The sequence below is a fragment of the Symsagittifera roscoffensis genome, chromosome 6, assembly GCF_963678635.1.
Source record: "Symsagittifera roscoffensis chromosome 6, txSymRosc1.1, whole genome shotgun sequence".
Lineage (NCBI taxonomy): Eukaryota > Metazoa > Xenacoelomorpha > Acoela > Convolutidae > Symsagittifera > Symsagittifera roscoffensis.
Window position 1 is genome coordinate 2,093,053 of NC_087067.1, and position 19,903 is coordinate 2,112,955.

The 19,903-nt window shown below is 34.2% G+C and overlaps 1 protein-coding gene across 2 annotated transcripts in view; it reads right to left on the bottom strand.

Annotated features, from left to right (window-relative positions):
* Positions 1 to 1,281: 1,281 nt before the first annotated feature.
* The window catches only part of LOC134847927 (uncharacterized), a 53,003-nt gene continuing 34,381 nt past the window's right edge, over positions 1,282 to 19,903 (bottom strand). For both annotated transcript variants that reach the window (XM_063865217.1, XM_063865216.1), the window contains exons 5-6: positions 14,325 to 15,065; positions 1,282 to 2,974 (exon numbers count right to left, since the gene is read on the bottom strand). In XM_063865217.1, coding sequence (XP_063721287.1) covers positions 2,732 to 2,974; positions 14,325 to 15,065 — 984 coding nt within the window. In that variant the 3' untranslated portion in view covers positions 1,282 to 2,731. The remainder of the gene's footprint in view (positions 2,975 to 14,324; positions 15,066 to 19,903) is intronic.

Consider the following 19,903-nt stretch of genomic DNA (forward strand, 5'->3'; position numbering starts at 1 on the left):
TCCAGTTCTCAAAGTTGTAACAAAAAATGTTACATTTAATTCAGTTTTAATCCCACATTGCGTGGATTTTCATTTTGAGTGGCTATATTTTGGGACCAGAAATTGGATATAAAAGTAGTTGCGACTGCTCGAAAAATGCGAAATTCAGACTATCTAAATGCAATGCAGTTCCTGAGAAACGAAGTAGTAAGCAGCGAATCCCCGACTTTTAATAGCTTGAACTGGACTCTCACAGGCACAAATCTTTGCTGAATCAAATTTTTTCGGTTAAATAATACATCGACTCAATGCACCACACTTCTCAGCTATTTCGATTTTTTCTTTCATGATCTCAGTTTTTTTTAAAAATAAAAACTTGATGTCTGATTTTCCGGTTTGCTAATTTTTCCCCAATTTTATGATTTCAGTTTTTTTAAAGATAAATACTTGATGTCTGATTTTCCGGTTTATTAATTTTTTCCCAATATTCAATTTTTCCCCAATATCCCCAATATTCAACGTTCTGATACTTCGAAACTTATCACTAGCAGCTTAAAAATAATTAAATTCTCAAATTTTTTGAAAGTTGATGTAATTCTAAATTTTCTATTTCATCGGAAGTTGATGTTATTCTAAATTTTCAATATTTTCGAAAGTTGAAGTTATTCTACCTCAATTTGAAAAGCAAAAACATCAAAAAGCTTCCTCCTAACTACTTCGGATTTTTTCATTTCTGTACTGATCAAAACTGAATACATTTCAATTTAAAAAATGCGACCTATCGCCTGAAAAAATGAACTATTAAACACCGCTTTCTTGCACCTTCACTGATTTAATCATTTTCCAAGAATAATTTGTGGCCAAATAGTATAGGTAATCGAACTATTTATCGTCAGGGAGAAAATTTTTAAAGCATAGTCGTGATTCGGATTCCATAAGTATAAGTATATGCTTTAAAAATTTCCGAATCCGAATCACGACTGAAATGAATGCAGCAACCACATTCGGTCAACGACAAACTTGTATTACCAGACGAGAAACCGTTAGAAAAATATTCATCATAATTGTTCCCTTCTTTAATATATAGAGGGTGAGACCAAATAATTGGTCGATGTATTTTCAACTTTTGTTTAAAGCCACAAATTTACGAGTTATTGTATAAACATTGTTTTAAATCTCTGTTTTGAAAAATTCAATCGCGAGCGTTTTTCTTCATAACTTTCGAGATGACAATGAATAAAAAATTGCACAGCTTTAGCTCATAACAGGGCACTAAAGGTACTTTCAAATGCAAAACAAAAATTGAGCAAAATTTTAAATTTTCTCAATACAAAAATACGAACTTTCATGATAAATTAAAGCAGATAATTAGCTTATACACAAAGGTTTTACGTTTTCATTAAGTATCAGTAGAATCTAAATTGTACCACAAATATGAACTTAAACACTGGGTTAAAACAATCAAATTTCGATTAATGAAAAAAAAACTTTCTCATTTCCGAGAAAAACAAGTAATTTAAGCAGCAATCGAATGGAAAACCCTCTACATGGGGGTTAAATTAACTCGATGGTTACTTTACAAAATCCTGATTACTTGAAATCTGATCATTTCAATGATAACACATTATTCGTAGATTTCAGAATGTTTTAGTTTCGCAAACGAACCAACGGTATCAACAACACTTAAGTAACAACTAATGTATTAAACTAAAATAAATAAACGCTTTGTTTTTGAGGCTATTTTGTTTTTTTTTCGAGTTTAAACAGGTAACAGATCTATTTTTATTTACATTTTTAATAGAATGCGATCCACAAAATGCAATTACTGCACAAAGCATGTATTATGAATCAGGGGTTGACACAGCTAATTGTAATTACATAGTGCAGTAACGGGCCAAAATTAAAAACTTAGCGATTTCAAATGGCACATTTCTGAAATGAAGAGCAAACAAAAAATTTCCTCGGTAGCTCGGCAAAAAGTGGAGATTTTCATTATCAGAAAGTAATTTGTAACTCGGTTGAATAATATTCGAACCTAGTCCGGATCCTACTCTAGAGTTTTGAAATCTTCAAATGGTAAAAGTGGTTTACCAATTTTATCAGAGCTGTTAACAACTTCAATTTGCGGTGTCAAAACCATGCTGCGAGTGTGGTATAGTGTATAGAACGGTGACGTCTCATCTAGCATACAAGTCATACAGCATAATCCCATTACGTATATTTTTTTGGTAATTTGGCTTCTAAATTAGCTGTAATTTGCATAGCATACTTATTGACACAAAGAAGAAGTGGAAATTATGACATGTATAAGTAATGCTACGTCACCGTATAGACTCTTATGGTGAAGATGGATTAATGGCAATTTGCCTGATGTGATCTGCAACTGGAATCGAGTAAAGAACAGTGTTGGAATAGTAGGTCCGCGAGAGAAGATCCAAACCAAACCTTCCGATAAAAAACAGGGGCCTTGAAAATCACAGGAGGAAAAGACTTTGCCAGCGATTTCGAATTTTTTTTTTGCTAAAACCCCCTTTATTTTCGACCCTCTAGCTGAATTGATCAAAGCCACTAATCACTTTTTTTAAATCAACTTTTAACTTTAATCAATTTATCATCAACTCGATTTATTGTTGATTCGAAAAAATTCTGTTTGTTTCGGAAGTTTTGGGTTGCAGGAAAAGTTTTCGCTTTTATTTACATCTATAACTGGAACAGACAAAACCAATGACAACACAACTCAAGAGTCTTGTTTCTAGGTTCCTGTAGTGCACAAACTTCGAAACGCGCCTCCAAACAACCCACCATTAGTGGACCCTAGTGGGAGGTTCAGCGCCCCTACATGTGTCCTGTGTGCTACTGGAGTCCTCCAGCAGCCTTGGGAAGGGGGGTTTGCAAAGTTGATGGGGGTGAATGTGAATGTCTGGGGAGTCCAGAGGTCCTCGACTCTTGTCTTCAGTTTGTGGACACCCAACTTTGACCTGTTATACGACCCCAGCTAAAACATCAAACATGAGTTCCGACTCTGATTAAATAGAAATAGCCAGTCCGACTCCAATAATCAATTGGCTCGCAAAAAAAATAGTTGTTGTTCTGATCAAGCTATCCAAGCCATTAAATTTTGAAAAATTTTAAGCTGAGCAATATCGGTTTGAGAAACTTTAGGAAAATTGAAGTTTCTCTCAGCAAGCTTTTAAAGCTATGAAATTTCGATTTATTTCAAGTTATTTCAAAGACCAAATCGTTATGCGAAAAGCTTAAGTTTGTCTAAGTGAGCTATTCAAATCGATTGGCGAAAAGTTTGTTTTTCTAAGCAAGCTATGCAAGCGATGAAACTTTGAAATATTTCAAAACATTTCATAGCCCTATTCGGTTTGCAAACAGCTAGTTTTTGTAGCAAGGAGGTTGCTGTTTTTAGTTGGTTCGTTTCAGAATGTATGTAATCAATCTGAAAAGGCAAAATTTTGGGAAAAAAGGGCAGCCACTGTCTTAGATCAAGATAATAAAACATGAATTCTTTCGAGTTATTTCGTAGACCGAATCTTTCACAAAAAGTTTAAGTTTTTCTAAGCACGCTTTTCAAGCTATGACATTTTGTTTTATTACAAATTATTTCATAGACTGAATGGTTTCGCAAAAAATGGAGTTTTTCTAAGCAAGCTTTTAAGGCTATAAATTTTGAAATAATTCAAGTTATTTCATAAACCGAATCAGTTCGTGAAAAAATTAAAGTTTTTAGGCAAGCTATTCCAGCTATGAAACTTTGAAATTTTCAAGTTATTTTGTAGACTGAATCAGTTCGCAAAAAACTTTAGCAAAGCAGTTCGCAAGAAACAGTTCTAAGCAAAATTTTAGAGCTATGCAACTTTGAATTATTCCATGATATTTAATAGAGGGAATCGGTTCGCAAAAAAATTAAGTTTTCCTAAGCAAGGTTCAAAGCTATGAAAGTTCAAATTATTTCAAGTTAATTTGTAGACCGAATCGGTTCGCTATAAGTTCAAGTTTTTCTAAGCAAGCTTTTTAGGCTATAAATTTTGAAAAACTTCAAGCTAAGAGTTAGTTTTCCATTTTCAAAGCATGGGTATTGATGCTTTCAGTTGTTTCTTTTCAGACTGAAATGAAACTGTAAACGCAAAAATTGAGACGAAATTAGGCATGTACTATCTAGCCTTGAAGTTGGATCGAGTTCAACTTGCTGAAAAAGTTTCGTATTTTTTCAAAAAAATTCTTGAGTATTCCATACTTTAGAATGTTTAGAAGATCTGCTGCGTCAATTTGATTGTAAAAGAAAACATCTGAAATATTCTAGATTCAGAAGTTGTTCTTAAACGTCAAGCTCAATGGTCGCTCTTAACCATTGCGCCTTATGGCAGCTAAAGCGTGGCATCAACTTTTTGGTCATCCATTTAATATTTAAGATTACTGATTACTCTAACATTACTCCAAAACGTCTTTAACTCGGTGCTTCACTAATGTAAACGACGAAAAAACACCGAAAGACACTTATCAATTATAAGAAGATGCAGATGGTACATACACTCTGCAAACAACATCGATGCAACTTACCAAGATTAGTTTGTTATGATAACGTCCTATAGCGTTATGATACCTTGCCTCAGAATACTGCTTTCTTCTGAATGACGAAAAGTTTTGCTTACTTAAAGGTTACAAAGTACAAATTCTCACGCACGATAAATCACACACACAAGAATAGTTTTAGCCTCATATCAACAAAAGACCGTTCTTTATTCAAGTAAACACCGAAACGGAGCTGATTTTTGCAATCACAAGCAACAAAAATGACAAAAAGCTCTTGAAAAGAACATTGCCAAACGACAGTGACTGGAAAAGTGTTAATGAACTCAGAAATGGCGAAAGAAAATTATCGAAAAAACCTCAGCTCATCACGTTGAAGCTTTGAATGTCAAGAAAAATTTGTGTTGGACACTTCGTTTTCACAAAAATAGCCCAATTAAAGTAAGCTGGGTGAATAGGTATTTTTTCAGTTCGAAAAGGAAAGTAATTTACATTTTTTACGCTTCATTTGAGCTTTTGTTTCTCGAGAGCAAAATTCTTTAAGCAAATGAGTTTGATGTTAGCTTAAGAAACTAAAATCAAACTGCAAAAACAAAAAACTCAAATTGGAGCGTGAACAAAAAATCACATAGCTCATGCTAATCGAAATGGAATCTAAATAAAAACTAACGGTGATAAAAATTGAGCACAAAAAGTTGTGACTTCAATTGATATTCTAATACTACGATGTGCGCAGTGATGTCCAATATAACTAACTGTTTAACAATAATTGGCTTAACCAATTGGTTTTAAAAATGGTATGTTAAACTGATTTAACAAATAACCAATTAGTTAAACCGATTTGGTTATATACAGGTCTTATTTAACAAATCAATATTGGCTCATATATAAGCATTTCAGGAGTGTATTCTGAATCTAGGTAAAACCAAGGAACCATTTTTTCCACGCCACACCAAATTTTTACTCGGTCATGCTCCATCGATTGATATTTAGCAATTTTGGCAATTCAATTGATAACGTCCGACTCAATTCGCGAGCCGAATACTTACAGAACTCCGAAACGACAATTATGGAAACCTAACTGGGGACGTAAATCAATTTTTGGTCGTGTTCACGAGTGCGGAAACATAAAAATTCCAAAAACGAAAAAGGATAGCCGGTTGCTGTGTAAGTGGCACAGACTGTTCCGACCATATTCACTAAAAAAGTATTTTATTTTCGTTTTCTTTTCTGTAAATTAGAGTTGATTTTAGTGGTTGGTGAAAATTGAAAAATATAAGAACGCATAGAACCTCTGTGATTCAAACATAATTGATAAAATTTGTCTAAAATAATAAAACTGAAAAAAAAAAATTGTAAACTTTTTAATTTTTTTGCATTAAAATTTTAATTTTTTTTTTAAAATTGCCGAGAAAATACAAAATTATACATCTCAAACTAGTTGTCTTTATAGTAAAATTGAGTTTTTTGAGCCTAAAAGTCCAAACAAAAGTAAAATTTTCATACAACGATCGTTACTCGCTCAAAATTGAACTAAGTGTCAAAAATTTTGAACAAGTTTGTCTCGACACCGGGACAACTTTATGAAAGTTTTTTAACTTCGTTCAAATCTCGACTGAAAGGGCTTTAATTTGGTATATCACTCGACCCATTCCGACAATTATTTAAGGTATCTGACTTTGCGTGGAAAAAAAACTATAACACACCCGAATACCAATTTCTCCCCATTTTCAGTGGTCGGAACAAAATGAAAATTGTTGAGATTGCGTGAAATAAAAAGTTCAGCCTCATTTCAACTTATTAAGGGTTTAGTTTTGTGGTTTGCTCAAGTTTCTAAACAAAAATCGGGATTTGTTTAGTATTTGTTAAAAATTTGTTTAATTGCGGCAGTTATTACACTAAGAAAATAGTTAGTTTGTTTCAATTCATGTGTAACAATTACAGAAGTTGTCTAATTTGCACCCAACTTTAATAGCTTATATTTTCTTTGCTCCGCGTAAAACGTTGTTTTGAAATTAAATTGTTACTCTTGTACTGAAACAATGCTGACCACTACACTAGGTTGCTGAAAAACCGAACATTTTGCAAAAGAAACACTAATGAGTAGTTGCCTTTGCCCGGCTAGGCCTCCCAAATTAAAACGATTATCTGAACTTTAAGTCTACCTAAGATCATCTAATTTAAACTTTTCCGGCAAGAAGTTATCCCCAAAATGATGCACACCTCGCACTCTCGCTCACTACCAAATGTGATTATATTCGAATTCCCTTCGAGATAATAACTTTTATGAAAGCTATTGACGACAAAGTTATTATCTGTTTTTGCCATGGTACTTGAAATATCATCACAGATGCCAAAATAAACTTAAATTGTACAGTGAGTTGAGTGCAAGCCAATAATACGCACGTTTTCAGCAAAATCAGCGATGACCATTCTAATAATCCATCAGAGAATCCGTTAAACTTTTATTCATTCAAAGACCTAATCTTTTAAAAGGAAGCAATTTGAAGGATTCCTCCTCCTTAGAAAATGAAAGATCCCGGATTCTTGCATACAGCTTCCGCTATTAAAATAACTAATGACTCAAGCTCTGCGAAAAAGCACATCTATCAAAATATATTAGCGTGAGGCGTAGGAAAATGAGAAATGTTCAACTTGGGAATAAATAGGAAAAGGGGCGGATCCAAGGTTTTCTCGAGGGCGGGGGTGCAGATTTTAAATTTTTGGCAACCTTTTTTTAGATCGACAAAATTGATTTTTGCGAGCTCTCCCCCAGCACTAAAAAGATCATGTTTCGGCCAAATTTTTTAAAAAAACATGCTAATAAAAGGCTTTCAAAAAACTTTTTGGAAAATGTTGACCAAAATATTGCGTTTTTTTTGGCGCGCACTTCCCCCTCAAAATTATTAAATAGAAAAAATTAGGCGCCTTTAGAAAATTTTAGGGTCCGTCAGACAAAAATTGATATCTCAAAATAGTACAAAGGGGGACCCCTTTGGGTCGACAGGGGGTCGAATCCCTGTAGGGGGCCCCTAAATCCGCCCCTGAATAGGAAATATTCGAATTAGGAAATATTCAATAAAATCGATTAAACTAAAAACTACTAAAAAAACGCACAGAAAACTGTCTCAATGAAAATTGAACGATATTTCTAATTTCTTAAATATTAAATTAGGGCAAAATTGTAGGTTTTTTCTTTTTATACGTTATTAAGAGCAAAAAAGAGTAGAAAAAAGTTAAAAAGTCTTTCACTGCTGATTTTTTACTGCTCCCTGTTCACCAGTAGGCGTTGCATGAAATATTTTTGTAAGTATTAAACGAATTAAACGACGCGTGAAGCATCTGCTTGAACGAATTGAATAAGTCCTCTTAACGCTGTTATTGACCTAGTCAATGAACTTACACATATTCATAAATCGACGCTTTAGAAATAAAATATGGCCAAAACAGATTGAAAAAATTCGATTTAGAGCGTGTGACACTATCTCATTATGATAAAACTAAATTCCATTAATCCCACCAAAAATCTGTTTTCACTTCAATTCTCAAAATGACAATAACAATTTTATAGCTGACAATATATATTACGGCGGCAATTGCTCTTGTACGATAAAATGTAATATATGCCAAAATAAAATTTAATTTGTCTTTCATTTTATTCTTTTCATTTTTAAAAAAGCGACTCGATTTCGATTTTGCATCAACAAATGCAACGCTTGGTTCTTTGATTCCTTTAATTTAATTAATCCAATCATAAGTCCTCAGCCTTATTGTCATAACAACAGACATATTCGCTTTAAATGATAAATATCGCCCGGTAACTCTTCAAATGATTCAACGTAGTCAATGTAATTAATCATCAGGGTTGCAAAAATTGTAAATTATCATCGCATCTAACACTGAAAAAAAAAGTTGCCGGTAAAAACATTCAGATAATTGCACCATTTACATAACGTCAATTTGGAGCCTGGAAATATATATTTTTTCACTGAACGCGAAAAATAACAATAAAAGCGTCGATAAAGCTGCAGAAAATGCACATGAAATATTGATCAAGTTTATTCTCTCTTTCTATCCGACGTTTTTTTTTGCTCCAAGCAACATTCGTGCGTTGCAGTCTGATAAAAACATCTCTGGAATCATAAAAACTTCAACTTGGCTCTGTTGCTAATCTACCACTTAGAGAACAGTTCAACTATTTGAATTTTTCCAACTCTCAGTCACAATTTATGTAAAGGTTGCCAAATAGCTCAGCAAAATTACAGTTACGTGGTTGACCAAAAATTAAAAAAAAACGTTTCTTTGATTGAAAGAGTCCACGACTTATAAGGAATAAAAATTCACAGCGCAGCTGTCTCTCAAGAGAAACTTTTCTATCACTTAACGGTACTCTAATATGTGCTCACAAAACATTACGGAGAAACTTATAGACTCAAACTCTTGCGCTGCTCACCTTCGATTCCGAATTAGTAAGTAGTGAACAAAGCCAGCAGGCAGTTGAAAGAGTGCCAATGAACAAGAAAAATAAAAAAAAAATGTTTGTTTTAAAGATTAATCTACAATTCTTTGAAATTAAAGAATCTTTTATGATGCGCACTTTTTTCATAAAACTAACCCACTTAGAGAAAACTGTTACAAACAAAAAACATCACATTATAACGCTTTCAAAAATCTTTTACAATTGATATCTTTATTAATCCAGCTGGAAATCGAAGAATTGAAATCTTCTATCAAAACAGTCTATCACAATTTTTCTTTTTCGCGTCATTTCTACCAGGGTTATTGGAGCATATTTTGCGTCCTTCTTGAAATGAATTTGAATTGAACACCAAGTAATCCAAAAACAAATCGCAGAAAAAAATTTGGGCGCGAACAATTTCAACATTTTCATTGACACTTAATAAACAAAATTAAGCCAAAAAAAAACAACACCAAAAAGATAGTTTTAATTTTAATGTTTTCTTTCCACTGAGTCTCAGGCATATTCATTGTGCCCATATACTCCCAGCTGAAACTAAGTTAAAGCGAGAACATTCATTGTGACATACAAATAAGTCAAAACTAAAATTCAAAAAGCATAAAATCAAGTCTAAGCAAAAGTGTACCTAAGTTCGCAGTCTTAATAATATAGCCAAAGACAGTTAAAAAAGAGTCAATGGACGGAATTTTGGTAAAACAAAAGATTGACATATTTATGGAAAACATCTCAACTTTCGAATTTCGAAAAAAAAACAGATGGTCTTAAAACTCTAAAACAATTTATGATTGACAATTTTTTCATAAAAATAACTCTGAGAAAACTTGATCAATAGGTAAAATTTATTGATAGTAAATTGGAGCCTGAACAAATTTTTAGACTTTTCCTGAAAAAAAAAATGATCACGACCTATATAAGAGTCTGAACTACGTTCATCGACTCTCATGAAATTGCACTATTCGGATCAATTAGGAAATATCTCCCCCCACCATTTCGGCTTGGGCGATGAACTACTTTCAATTGTATAAAACTGTACGTCAGATTCTCCAACAAACGCAGAGAAACAAAAATCACAATAAAAAAATCAACAACTAGATTCAAACTGAAAAAAAAAACGGCCAAATTATTTGCATATTAAAACAGCTTTTTCCTGTTTTGTTTGAAGAAAAATGTGCAATTCCATACATTATTAAGATGCTGCAGGTTTTTTGACATAAATAGAGATCAGAGAACTGACCCTGGTAACTTGCTTACCTCAAACAATAATCGCCCAAACAAAAAATCCGAAAAATCAAAATTTTTCTATCGACATTCATATAGAAAAATCTTCAGGTAGCCGATTGATTGCGAGCTATATACACCTCAACCACCGGCTCGCGTTTGAAAACTTCTTTTATAGTGCTTTAACGTATTTGCTTGGGGGAGATAGCTCAATTGTTCAAAACGAGGGGTTATTGCTCAATTGGTCCCACCATTCAAAAATGATTTTACTTTTAATCATTGACGTTTACTTCAGACAGTAGGCCAAATAGAATTGGCCTAATGTTCCTAACTCGCTACATTACAAGTTCCTAACTCGCCGAAAACAAATTTGCGGGTCATATATTCATTGCTTTCGTAAAGGTAATTTTGGTTATAACTCGAGCGTACGTTCAGCTGGATGGTAAATCTGTTTGTTATGCAACTTAAGAGTTCAATGCTTAGCCTGCCTTTTTCACTTAATCAAATGCGAAAATAAAAAGAATGAGATTGCGTCACGGTTAAATACTCTTTTAAAAGGCCATGCCTCTATTTTAGCATGTAAGCGCCCTGATTCGAACAAAGGAGTGTTAAAACGCTTCAGGGCTACAACTACTCTTGTTTTCTTCCTCAGTTCCTAATCCCAGAGAAAGAACTCAATTTGGACCACTTTCGCCCATTCACATTGAAGCCACCTCAACAATGGACCCCTTTTATCTCAAGCGCTCCAAAAATGGCTTGAATTCCGCTTTGGAAACCATAAAATGTCATGTAAAATGCGCTGTTACATTAGGAAAATTTCAGAATTCGAACAGAAATCAGACTATTCAGCCGATTATTTTGTAATCTCTGTTTATCAATACCGCGTATCTGGTATCTTTCAGGCGTGGAAACACAGCAAGCATGGTTTAATAAGTAAAAGTGAAGTGAACGAACGGGAACCAGCCAACGTAGCTTCAGCTTTAAGATGGTATGGCACGCACGCTCTTATTTCAATGCATCTACAGAGAAAACGTATTCAGAACAGACATCAATGAAGGCTTGTGATTGTAATAACAAAAAATACGAAAGAGTTCAAATACGCAGCATGATTTATCCAAGCAGAGGACAAAATTGGCGTTGCTTGCCAGAAAAAAATCAGAAGTAGTTTAACATAAAGTCAATGGTTCGTTCATTTCATAAAATAGAAATTTGTCTGAAGAGTTTTGGTGGTACTAGCAACAAAAAGCAAAGCAAAAAATACATCGAACAAGGGTAGCCAGTTACTGTTTAAGTAGCAAAGAATGCTGCGACCACATTAGTATTTGAAAAGAAATTTTAAAAATGATGAAAATTGCGAATAACGGCCAAGAACCTTCTTCAATATAAAACTACAAATAGTGATACAACTGCCCTACGACATAATTCCGTCACGCTCCTTGAGAATGATTGGATTTGAATCATCTTGGTATTTGTTTGATAATCAACAATTCAGGAAACACTTCGGGAGGGTTTCTTTATGCCTTTTTCTTTTTTTTCAGCCCTACTCAATTTTCAATAACTCCGCTACCGCGTCATGAGGACTACAAGGGAGCGGAAACTTACAAAAAATGAGAAACCTAAATTTCCTACAAAATACATTTGAGATTAAGACTGAAATTAATTTTTTTCAAGTGTCGAGACCAAAGTATTAGTTTCATGCGTTAATGAAGCAGTTGGTAACTAAACTAAGAAACCTAGTTCCAGTCTGTGAAAAATAATTTTCAATTATTTTATCTTCCCACTCAAAGGCAATAAAACGTAGCAGACTGACAAATGGAAAAGTGCCAATGACCTCCTTACTGAATTGTTTACCCTTATCAGTTATTAGAACAAATTATATCGCCTAAAAATAGCTGCATCGCCCACAGGCAGCTAGAACCGAAAATTCAAAAAAAATTCCTGAGAAAACTCTTCTTGCAAGGGGCAACTATTCCTCCGGGCAGCATCCCTCCCCCCCTCCCCTCTCTACACTCTCCATTGATTTTTTGTCGGGTAAAAATGTTTTTTTTTTCCTATCAAATCTAAAATAAAATACAAAAAAGGTGCTTGAAGCATGGGGTTTGAAATACCTTTTAAAACGTCTTTTAAAAAACCACCGATGTCGGTCTTTTAAATGTCGGTCTTTTAAAAAACCACTGACATTTAAAAAAGAATCAATGTACGCAAAGAAAACAAAAAAACGACTGTCGAATTTCGAAAAAAAGATAAGATGGCCTTAGAGCTCTTTGATTTTCTAAAAGTTTGAATTTCAAGAATTCATATAGAAGCGAAGATGCGCTTCGCAATCAATAGCGAAAAACGACCAAAAAGCAGCTCAAGCCATATAAAAAGGTATGCTGTAACATTTGAAGCAATGACCATTTGAAAAATTGCAGCACTTTTCTTTTTTAAAACTCCTTCAGTTTTTCAGGAATAACCACTATCAAAACGCAATTGACAAACTCAAAACAAAGGTAAAGCATAAATTTGTAAAAAAAAGGAAAAATCAGTTTCTTTCCGAAAAAAATCTAATGGGAAAATTCATTAAAAAAATACCTAAAAACATTCGGAAAACTTTCACGGAAAGGGAAAAAACGACTGGTAATTTTTCAAGCACTTTATACAGATGCGAAGCTGCGCTTTATTAAGTGAAAAAAAGCCTCGAATTACAAAACTTTGCTACGTATCGGATTCGAACCTGCGACCCGCAGATTTGGAGTCTCACGCACTGCTCTCTCGACCACGAACATAAACACTAGTCAAAATAAAGCTGCTATATATGCTAATAAATTGCCAAGGAGATGCAGCAAAAAAGGAACCAAATCTAAAAATAGACACAATTTTGCATATAAAAATTTGGAATGTATCAAAACTGAAGGCATCCACACCAACAATGTATAAAAATGAGAAAGCGTAAAGCCACATTATGTACAAAATTTGCATTTCAAAATTGCCAGATAAAATGAGTGAAAAATTTTGAACTCAATTTTTTATTATTTTTATGTTCTTTGAAACACTTTTTTTTCTCGGTTCATTTGATGAATCAAAAATGCATCAATTGTGTTAACTAATTACTAATCAAATGTCAAAGCACATGCTATCAACAAGCCGTAAAGGTGGCACCAAAAATAGCACCAATATTTGCTACTTGGGTCGGAAAAAAAGAATAGTCGTACGATTATACGTCGCTCGCTAAAGCTCAAAGTGTAATGATAGACAATTTTTGATTAAAATTAACCCAAATTGTGAAAACTGGATCAATGGGTAAATTGTGATAATTGAAACCTATTTTCGAAATGAAAAAGGTCACATTAAAAGGTCAATATTTTCGAGACTTTTTCACATTTGCTGTTCGATAGTGAAGCTTGCCTTCCTTTAACAAGGGAACGAACTGAATTTAGAAAGAAATCAAAATTCAAACCACGAAAATTAAATGAGTGTGAACAAATGTGTTCAAAAATTTTTCGAGTTTCGAGGAAAAAATATGCCCTTTAAGCTCACGAAGGGTAAGAACAACTTATGATTGACTTTTTTGGACAAAATTAACCCTTCAGAAAACTGGATTAATAGATTAATTTTTGATTCAGCTTGGAAATCTGGAAGTTAAAATCCACTTTTCGATACATACGTTTCTCGAAATCTTTACACTTTTAATGTTCGCTAGAAGATTTTGCCTTCCGTTTAACAACCAAAGTAAATGAACTAAAATTGATATCAAAAATTATGAGTTCACTGGCACGTTGCCATCATTTGAAGAAAAAATTATTAAAGCTCTTTAAATGGACTTTTTCCATAAAACTAACCCAATTAAACAAAATTGGTTCGATGGGTATTTTTTTCACAGCTTTTTTTTACATTCTTTGGCAAATGAAAATGCATTGAATTTAAAAAAAAAACAATCGCAAACCGAACAGCAAAAAAAACAACACGGCCTGAATAAATGTCTTCATTTCGTTCATTGACCTTTAACCACTTTAAGCAAACTCAGTCCCAAAATTTAGGCCCAGTAAACTGATGCCTTCTTAAGTAATAAACGTGCACAGAAAAAATTGTGAGAACAGTACGTCGGCCGCCAGAAACAACAGTAACTAACTTTATAAGAAGTTGAGTGGTTGTCCAATTTGTTTCTATTCGAGTGGCGAGTCGAGTTCGAAGAAGCATTTGTAACGGCCTTTGAACTGTAACTCTGTTTGAACTGCAACCCCCCATTTCTAACACTATTACTACTAGTAGTCATTGCAATTGCACTCTTATTTTCTTGGTCCGCAATGTTTGAAGCAACATTGGCCATTTTTTGGTTCCAGGATGCTTCCTCCCGACAGCCATCGTATACACTGCACTGAATCGACGGCTCATGTTCTGTTTTAATCAGGTTTCCATTACTGTCGTAATTCAACTCTTCAACACAACATGCATCTTCTGCGTCACTTGATATTTTGCCAACTTCGCTTATCAATTGACTTATTTTCATGCTTGGACTGTTGTTACGATTTCTATCGAGATCATTACTTATGGCAACAGCAGGAATGATCGTATTGCTACAAATAACATGAGAGGTGATAATGTTAGGGTTGGCGTTTTCGTCCATATTTTCGCACCAATCAGATGTCGTCAGTATTTCAGATATGATACTAGGGGACTGCTCGTGAAACGCGGGTTGAACTGGTCCGCTAGAGGTCGAGAGTTCTCGGTGGCTAACCGAGTCCCAACTCGGATTGCGACGTCGTTCATCGGCGGCCGAGAGGTGGTCGCCGAATGTTGCCGTGTCGTGCCGACGAGACGACACAACCGAGAAGTAGGAGTGCAGGGAGGCAGTTTTTTCCTGAGTTTGCTTCTGAAACAGGAAAAAAAACAGTTAGCTTTTGAAACTTAAGTGCATTACGATCTTACACTCACCACCAAGGGCGGATCTAGGATTTTCTCGAGGGGAGGCGTATTTTCAAAAAAAATTTTTAGGTCGAAAAAATTGATTTTCCGAGCTCTCCAAAAGAACTAAAAAAACCCGGTTTTGGCCAAATTTTCTGCGCTGCAGACAAAATTTTGAAAAAAAAACAGGCCAAAAAAGGCATTTTTAGGCACTTCTGGAAAATTTAGACCAAACATTGCGCTTTTTCGACGCGCGCTCCCCCCCCCCCCCCCCCCCTCAAAATTAGTATGTATGGGCGCCCAAGGCGCCTTTGCAAAATTTTTGGGTCCATCACCAAATATGGATTTCTCAAAAAAAGTGCAAAGGGGGGACCCTTTGGGTCGGGAGGGGTTGGAATCCCCGAAATCGGGCCCTGCTCACCACTATTAAAAAATCTGCAGATTTAAGTTTTGCACAATTGGTTAATACACTAAATTATAGCACAAAAACAATTTTCTGAATATCCTAAAAAATGAAGCAACACGAAGAATTGAAACAAAAATCTAAATGCCATATCTTGAGTTGAGGGGTCAACTTTTCACTAAATGTTAAAATTTCACTGCATGTAACCTTGGCTGGAAATATTATCTTAATTTCTTTAGTTGCTTAACATGGCATCAAATATCTCCAGGAAACTAACAGCAATTAGTATTACAGATCACGTTTCCACGAATTTTTCTCGATACTCGAACTTCAACACTACTTTGTTCTGGTTCTCATTTTTCGAATCTTTTTTCGCGGTAAATTAGCGCCAATGCGCTTATTATTGTTCCCACTTTTGCGAAAAAATGCCGGACTGTCTGTGCTCAGCGTTTCTTTTATCCAGACAAATTTTGACTTTCCTAGAAACATTATTGGCAACTTTTTATTATTCCATCTGAAAGATATTGAAGTTCCGAGTTCAACATTTAAAAATTAATATTTTGACTTTAATTTTTTCTCAGTAAATCTTTGCAAATTGCGATTTTGTTATATTCGATCAATGTACTTTTCGATTAGAAGGTGTTCTAATTGGTATAGTAAAAGAACGCGATTACCTGTCTTCCTTTATCGCGAATATCATACGTGGCAAATTCAAATGGAACAAAAAATGAACTGAAGCAACCTAATTAATACAAACGTGGCGTTAAAGAGGAAAAATCTACACAGGTGAAGCAGAACTTCACATTACATTGGACAAAAAAAAATATGCCAGTGGTGGAGTTTCAAAAGTATTTAATGACGATTCACAATCCAGCCTTCTTTAACACATTAAGGACATAAAAGCACATTTGACACACTCGAGCCAGGCGAAGTAATCATTTGTGAAATATACAAAATCAGATTTTAATAACTATAGCCAGCAGACAGTTAGAAAAAGAGTCAATAAACGAAAGAAAAACAAGTTCAACTTTCGAAATTCAATTTAAAAAATATGGGCTTAAAGGTCTTTGAGAATTATTATAAAAAACTGATTTAATTTCTTTTCTAATTTAGAAAAGAAATTAAATCAATTTGATAAAGCTATATCAATGGGCAACCTTTGTGACCTTTACCATTTTGCTGTTCGGTGGTGGAGTTTGCCTTCCTTTAAAAAAATGAACTAACTTGAAAAAAGTGAGAAATTGTCGAAAAACTTGTCACGAAAATGTTCAATTTGAGGGAAATATGTCCAGCAACACAACGGCTGGTGTTTAATAAGTATTCAGAAACCTTTATCAAGCTGCATCTACGCCTACAACACTTGGGTAAACGCCCATTGATCCAAAAAACAAATAAATGTTGCCATGAACAACTGAGGTATAAAATTCTGAAATTCTAAACTTTAAGGCACTTTCCCTTCCAGCCGGAAGCATAAAAAAAGATAAAAAACCTGATAACCTTTCAAAAGGCGCTAAATTCAGTCACAAAGTCGATTAAAAAATTAGCCGAAACAATTCAGGACAAAGCTTTCAATCTAAAAAAGGAAAAATTATGCAACGTCAAAGGCTATTTTTTTTTACAAATTACAGAATTGAAACCAAAACTCTTTCAATTGCAAAAAAAACTGTTTACAGAACAACAAAAAACGTTGACGTGAAAACTAGGCCGACCAAACACGAGCAGAAAAATAGATAGGCCGATATTTTTTTGAAAAAGGATATTTTCCAATAAAATAACAGGTCCTAGACGTATTCGTTAACTCTGGACCAAATGTGCTTAAGAAGCTACGCAGATTGAATTCATTTCAAACTTAAAGCGAAGCTGCGCTTCCCCAAACACTAGCGAGAAAATGACAAAAAATTCAATAGGTGAAATAAAAAAGTAAAAAACAATCCTCTAATTAGTAAAATTTTTGCTGGAATCGGATTCGAATCTACGACCTCGAGATTTGTAATCTCAAGTTCTCGCACGGGCCCTTAGAAGATTATCAAAAAAAGCCACCAATGAAGCATCTATAGATGCTAATAAATTTCCAAAGCTATGAAGCATAATTGCCACCTAGTATAAATAAAACTAGTGCTAAGAGCGGCGTTGAACCTCCAACCAGTAGATTAGGAGTCTCGCGTCCTTCCTTCCATCTGGGCCAAAGCCGCTTTAAGATCGGTAAATACTAGCCACAAACAAAACAAGGGACAGATTATATAAAATTTACATCCTACAGATCGTGATAATAGCAAAAGTGCCATCAAATGAGCATTTTATTTGCGAGTTAGGTTGAAAAGCAGCAGAGCCATACTTAACTACTACGCTCGCTAAAGTAATCAAGCTATCAAACCACAGGCGTAACGGAAATCAAAAGTCAACTGCGAAAAATCAAATTTTAGCCTTAACAAAAAACCAACAATCATCGCGACCTACATAAGAGTCTTCACTACGGTCATCGACTCTTGAAAAAAACTGCATTCGACCAAAAAACATGATTTCAAACGAGTTCATTATGGAAACGATAAAAATTAAACCAAAGCTCCATTCATTACTTTCTAGTGAGAGAAAAACAAAAATTTTAAACAAAAACCGTCCTAAAATAAAAAAGTATAACACATTTAAAAATATTAGCGAACCTTCTTAGAACTCAATTAACTGCACTATTATAGAACATTACCTCAGGCTAAGTGCACAGAATAATAGTCTGAGTTTGAGATGTTTCAGTGATTTTGTTAGGCGATTTGTTAATTGGAATAAAATTTTATGTACCGAGCAATTGTCTTCAAACTTCTTCAGACATATAAAAGAGCAATTGAAACATTCATGATTTTATCTGATACAAGCAGTTTTGTTAAGTATGTGAAGTGTATAGCAAAGCCTCGTCTTTTTAAAGCTGAGAATACACGCTTTTAAATAGCTATTTTCATAATAAAAGTTAATGGTTTGCAAAAAGTTAGTTTCGCATTAAAAAAGCCAGGCAGGCTGGCATAAACTTTAGCATGAAAATCTGAAGCTATTAAATTGAACATTTTCGAAGTAATTTTCTTAAAATCAAAAACTTCAAATCAAATTTTAGCGGATTTCTAGGTTAAAAAAATTACCGACACCAGTTACCTAAGAGGATCTGACTGCCTATCTTCACTTAAAAAAAAGTAACATGGCCTAGGACACAAAAACGTAATTTGAGCATTTTTCACCTGAAGTTGAACACACTCCTCGAAACATAAATGAACAAATAGCCGATGCAGAGGCGGTGTAGCGCTTGGTGTTCATGAGAACGAAAAAAATAACAGCTGCTTGAAAAAAGATTATGAAAAATTAAGCACACCCTTGGATTTGAACCCCTAACTTAATTGTTAGGAGCCAATTGCTTTGAATATTAAGCCACACAAGCTTCATATACATCACGATTGATTTTTACAAACGTGATCGCACATGAAAACAGCTTCGCCGAAAATTCCGTTTCCAATTTAGGGATAATAAAAAATCCATGGAGATTAAGAATTTTACGCGATAAAAAACAAGTCTTTTGTTCTGGCCTTCAATCCCACAAGCTTCTTACAACGTTAATTGACATAAAAATATGTTTCCACGAAAAACCAATTAATAAACAAATTTCAATTGTATAGAAAATGTGTGTTCAATTATTTTTTTTCTGCGCAATTTTTACTAAAAACAAACTGAACTCGGAAATCATTTTCTAGGCCTTTATTTTTTTAGTCAACATGTAATCAAAAATAACAACCTTCTATTCGAACCTTTTGGCAACACGAAGCAATTATATTTTCTAGTTTTCATAATTGGACTTCATTTGCAAAAAATCATTCAAAAAAATAAGCCGTGGTTTTGAAATAAATCTCATTAAAAAACCATTTCTCACAATTCACCTTCAAAGGCATTATCTTGATCACTAAAAACAAACAGAGAAGACAAAATATGGTGGCAAAAAAACTAAAATTTAAATTGACATTTGCTTCTAAAATTTGCTCAGTGACTGTGAGTGAAAAAAATTGCTTTGTAAACTAATTTTGAAACTTAAAGATCAGCTCGAAAACTGGAAATTCAAGTCAGGGGCAGATTTCAATTGACAAGAATCTCAAAGGTGAATTGATGGACCAATTTGGGTAAACAATGATAGTAAAATTTTTGAAAACCCAAAATGAACCAATTATTACGCTACCATCATCGTCGTCATAAAATATGGACTCCTCGGACCTTGATGATTACCAGTGGCGTACCATTCTTTAATTTCAGACGCTCTCGATTCCCAAATAACGGTGGCGATCGACCATTGCTTTAAAAACCATCAATGTCACAGCTTCTTGTAGCGCAATGCATTAGCAGCGATTAGCATTTTTTGCAATTGCTTTCGACATACT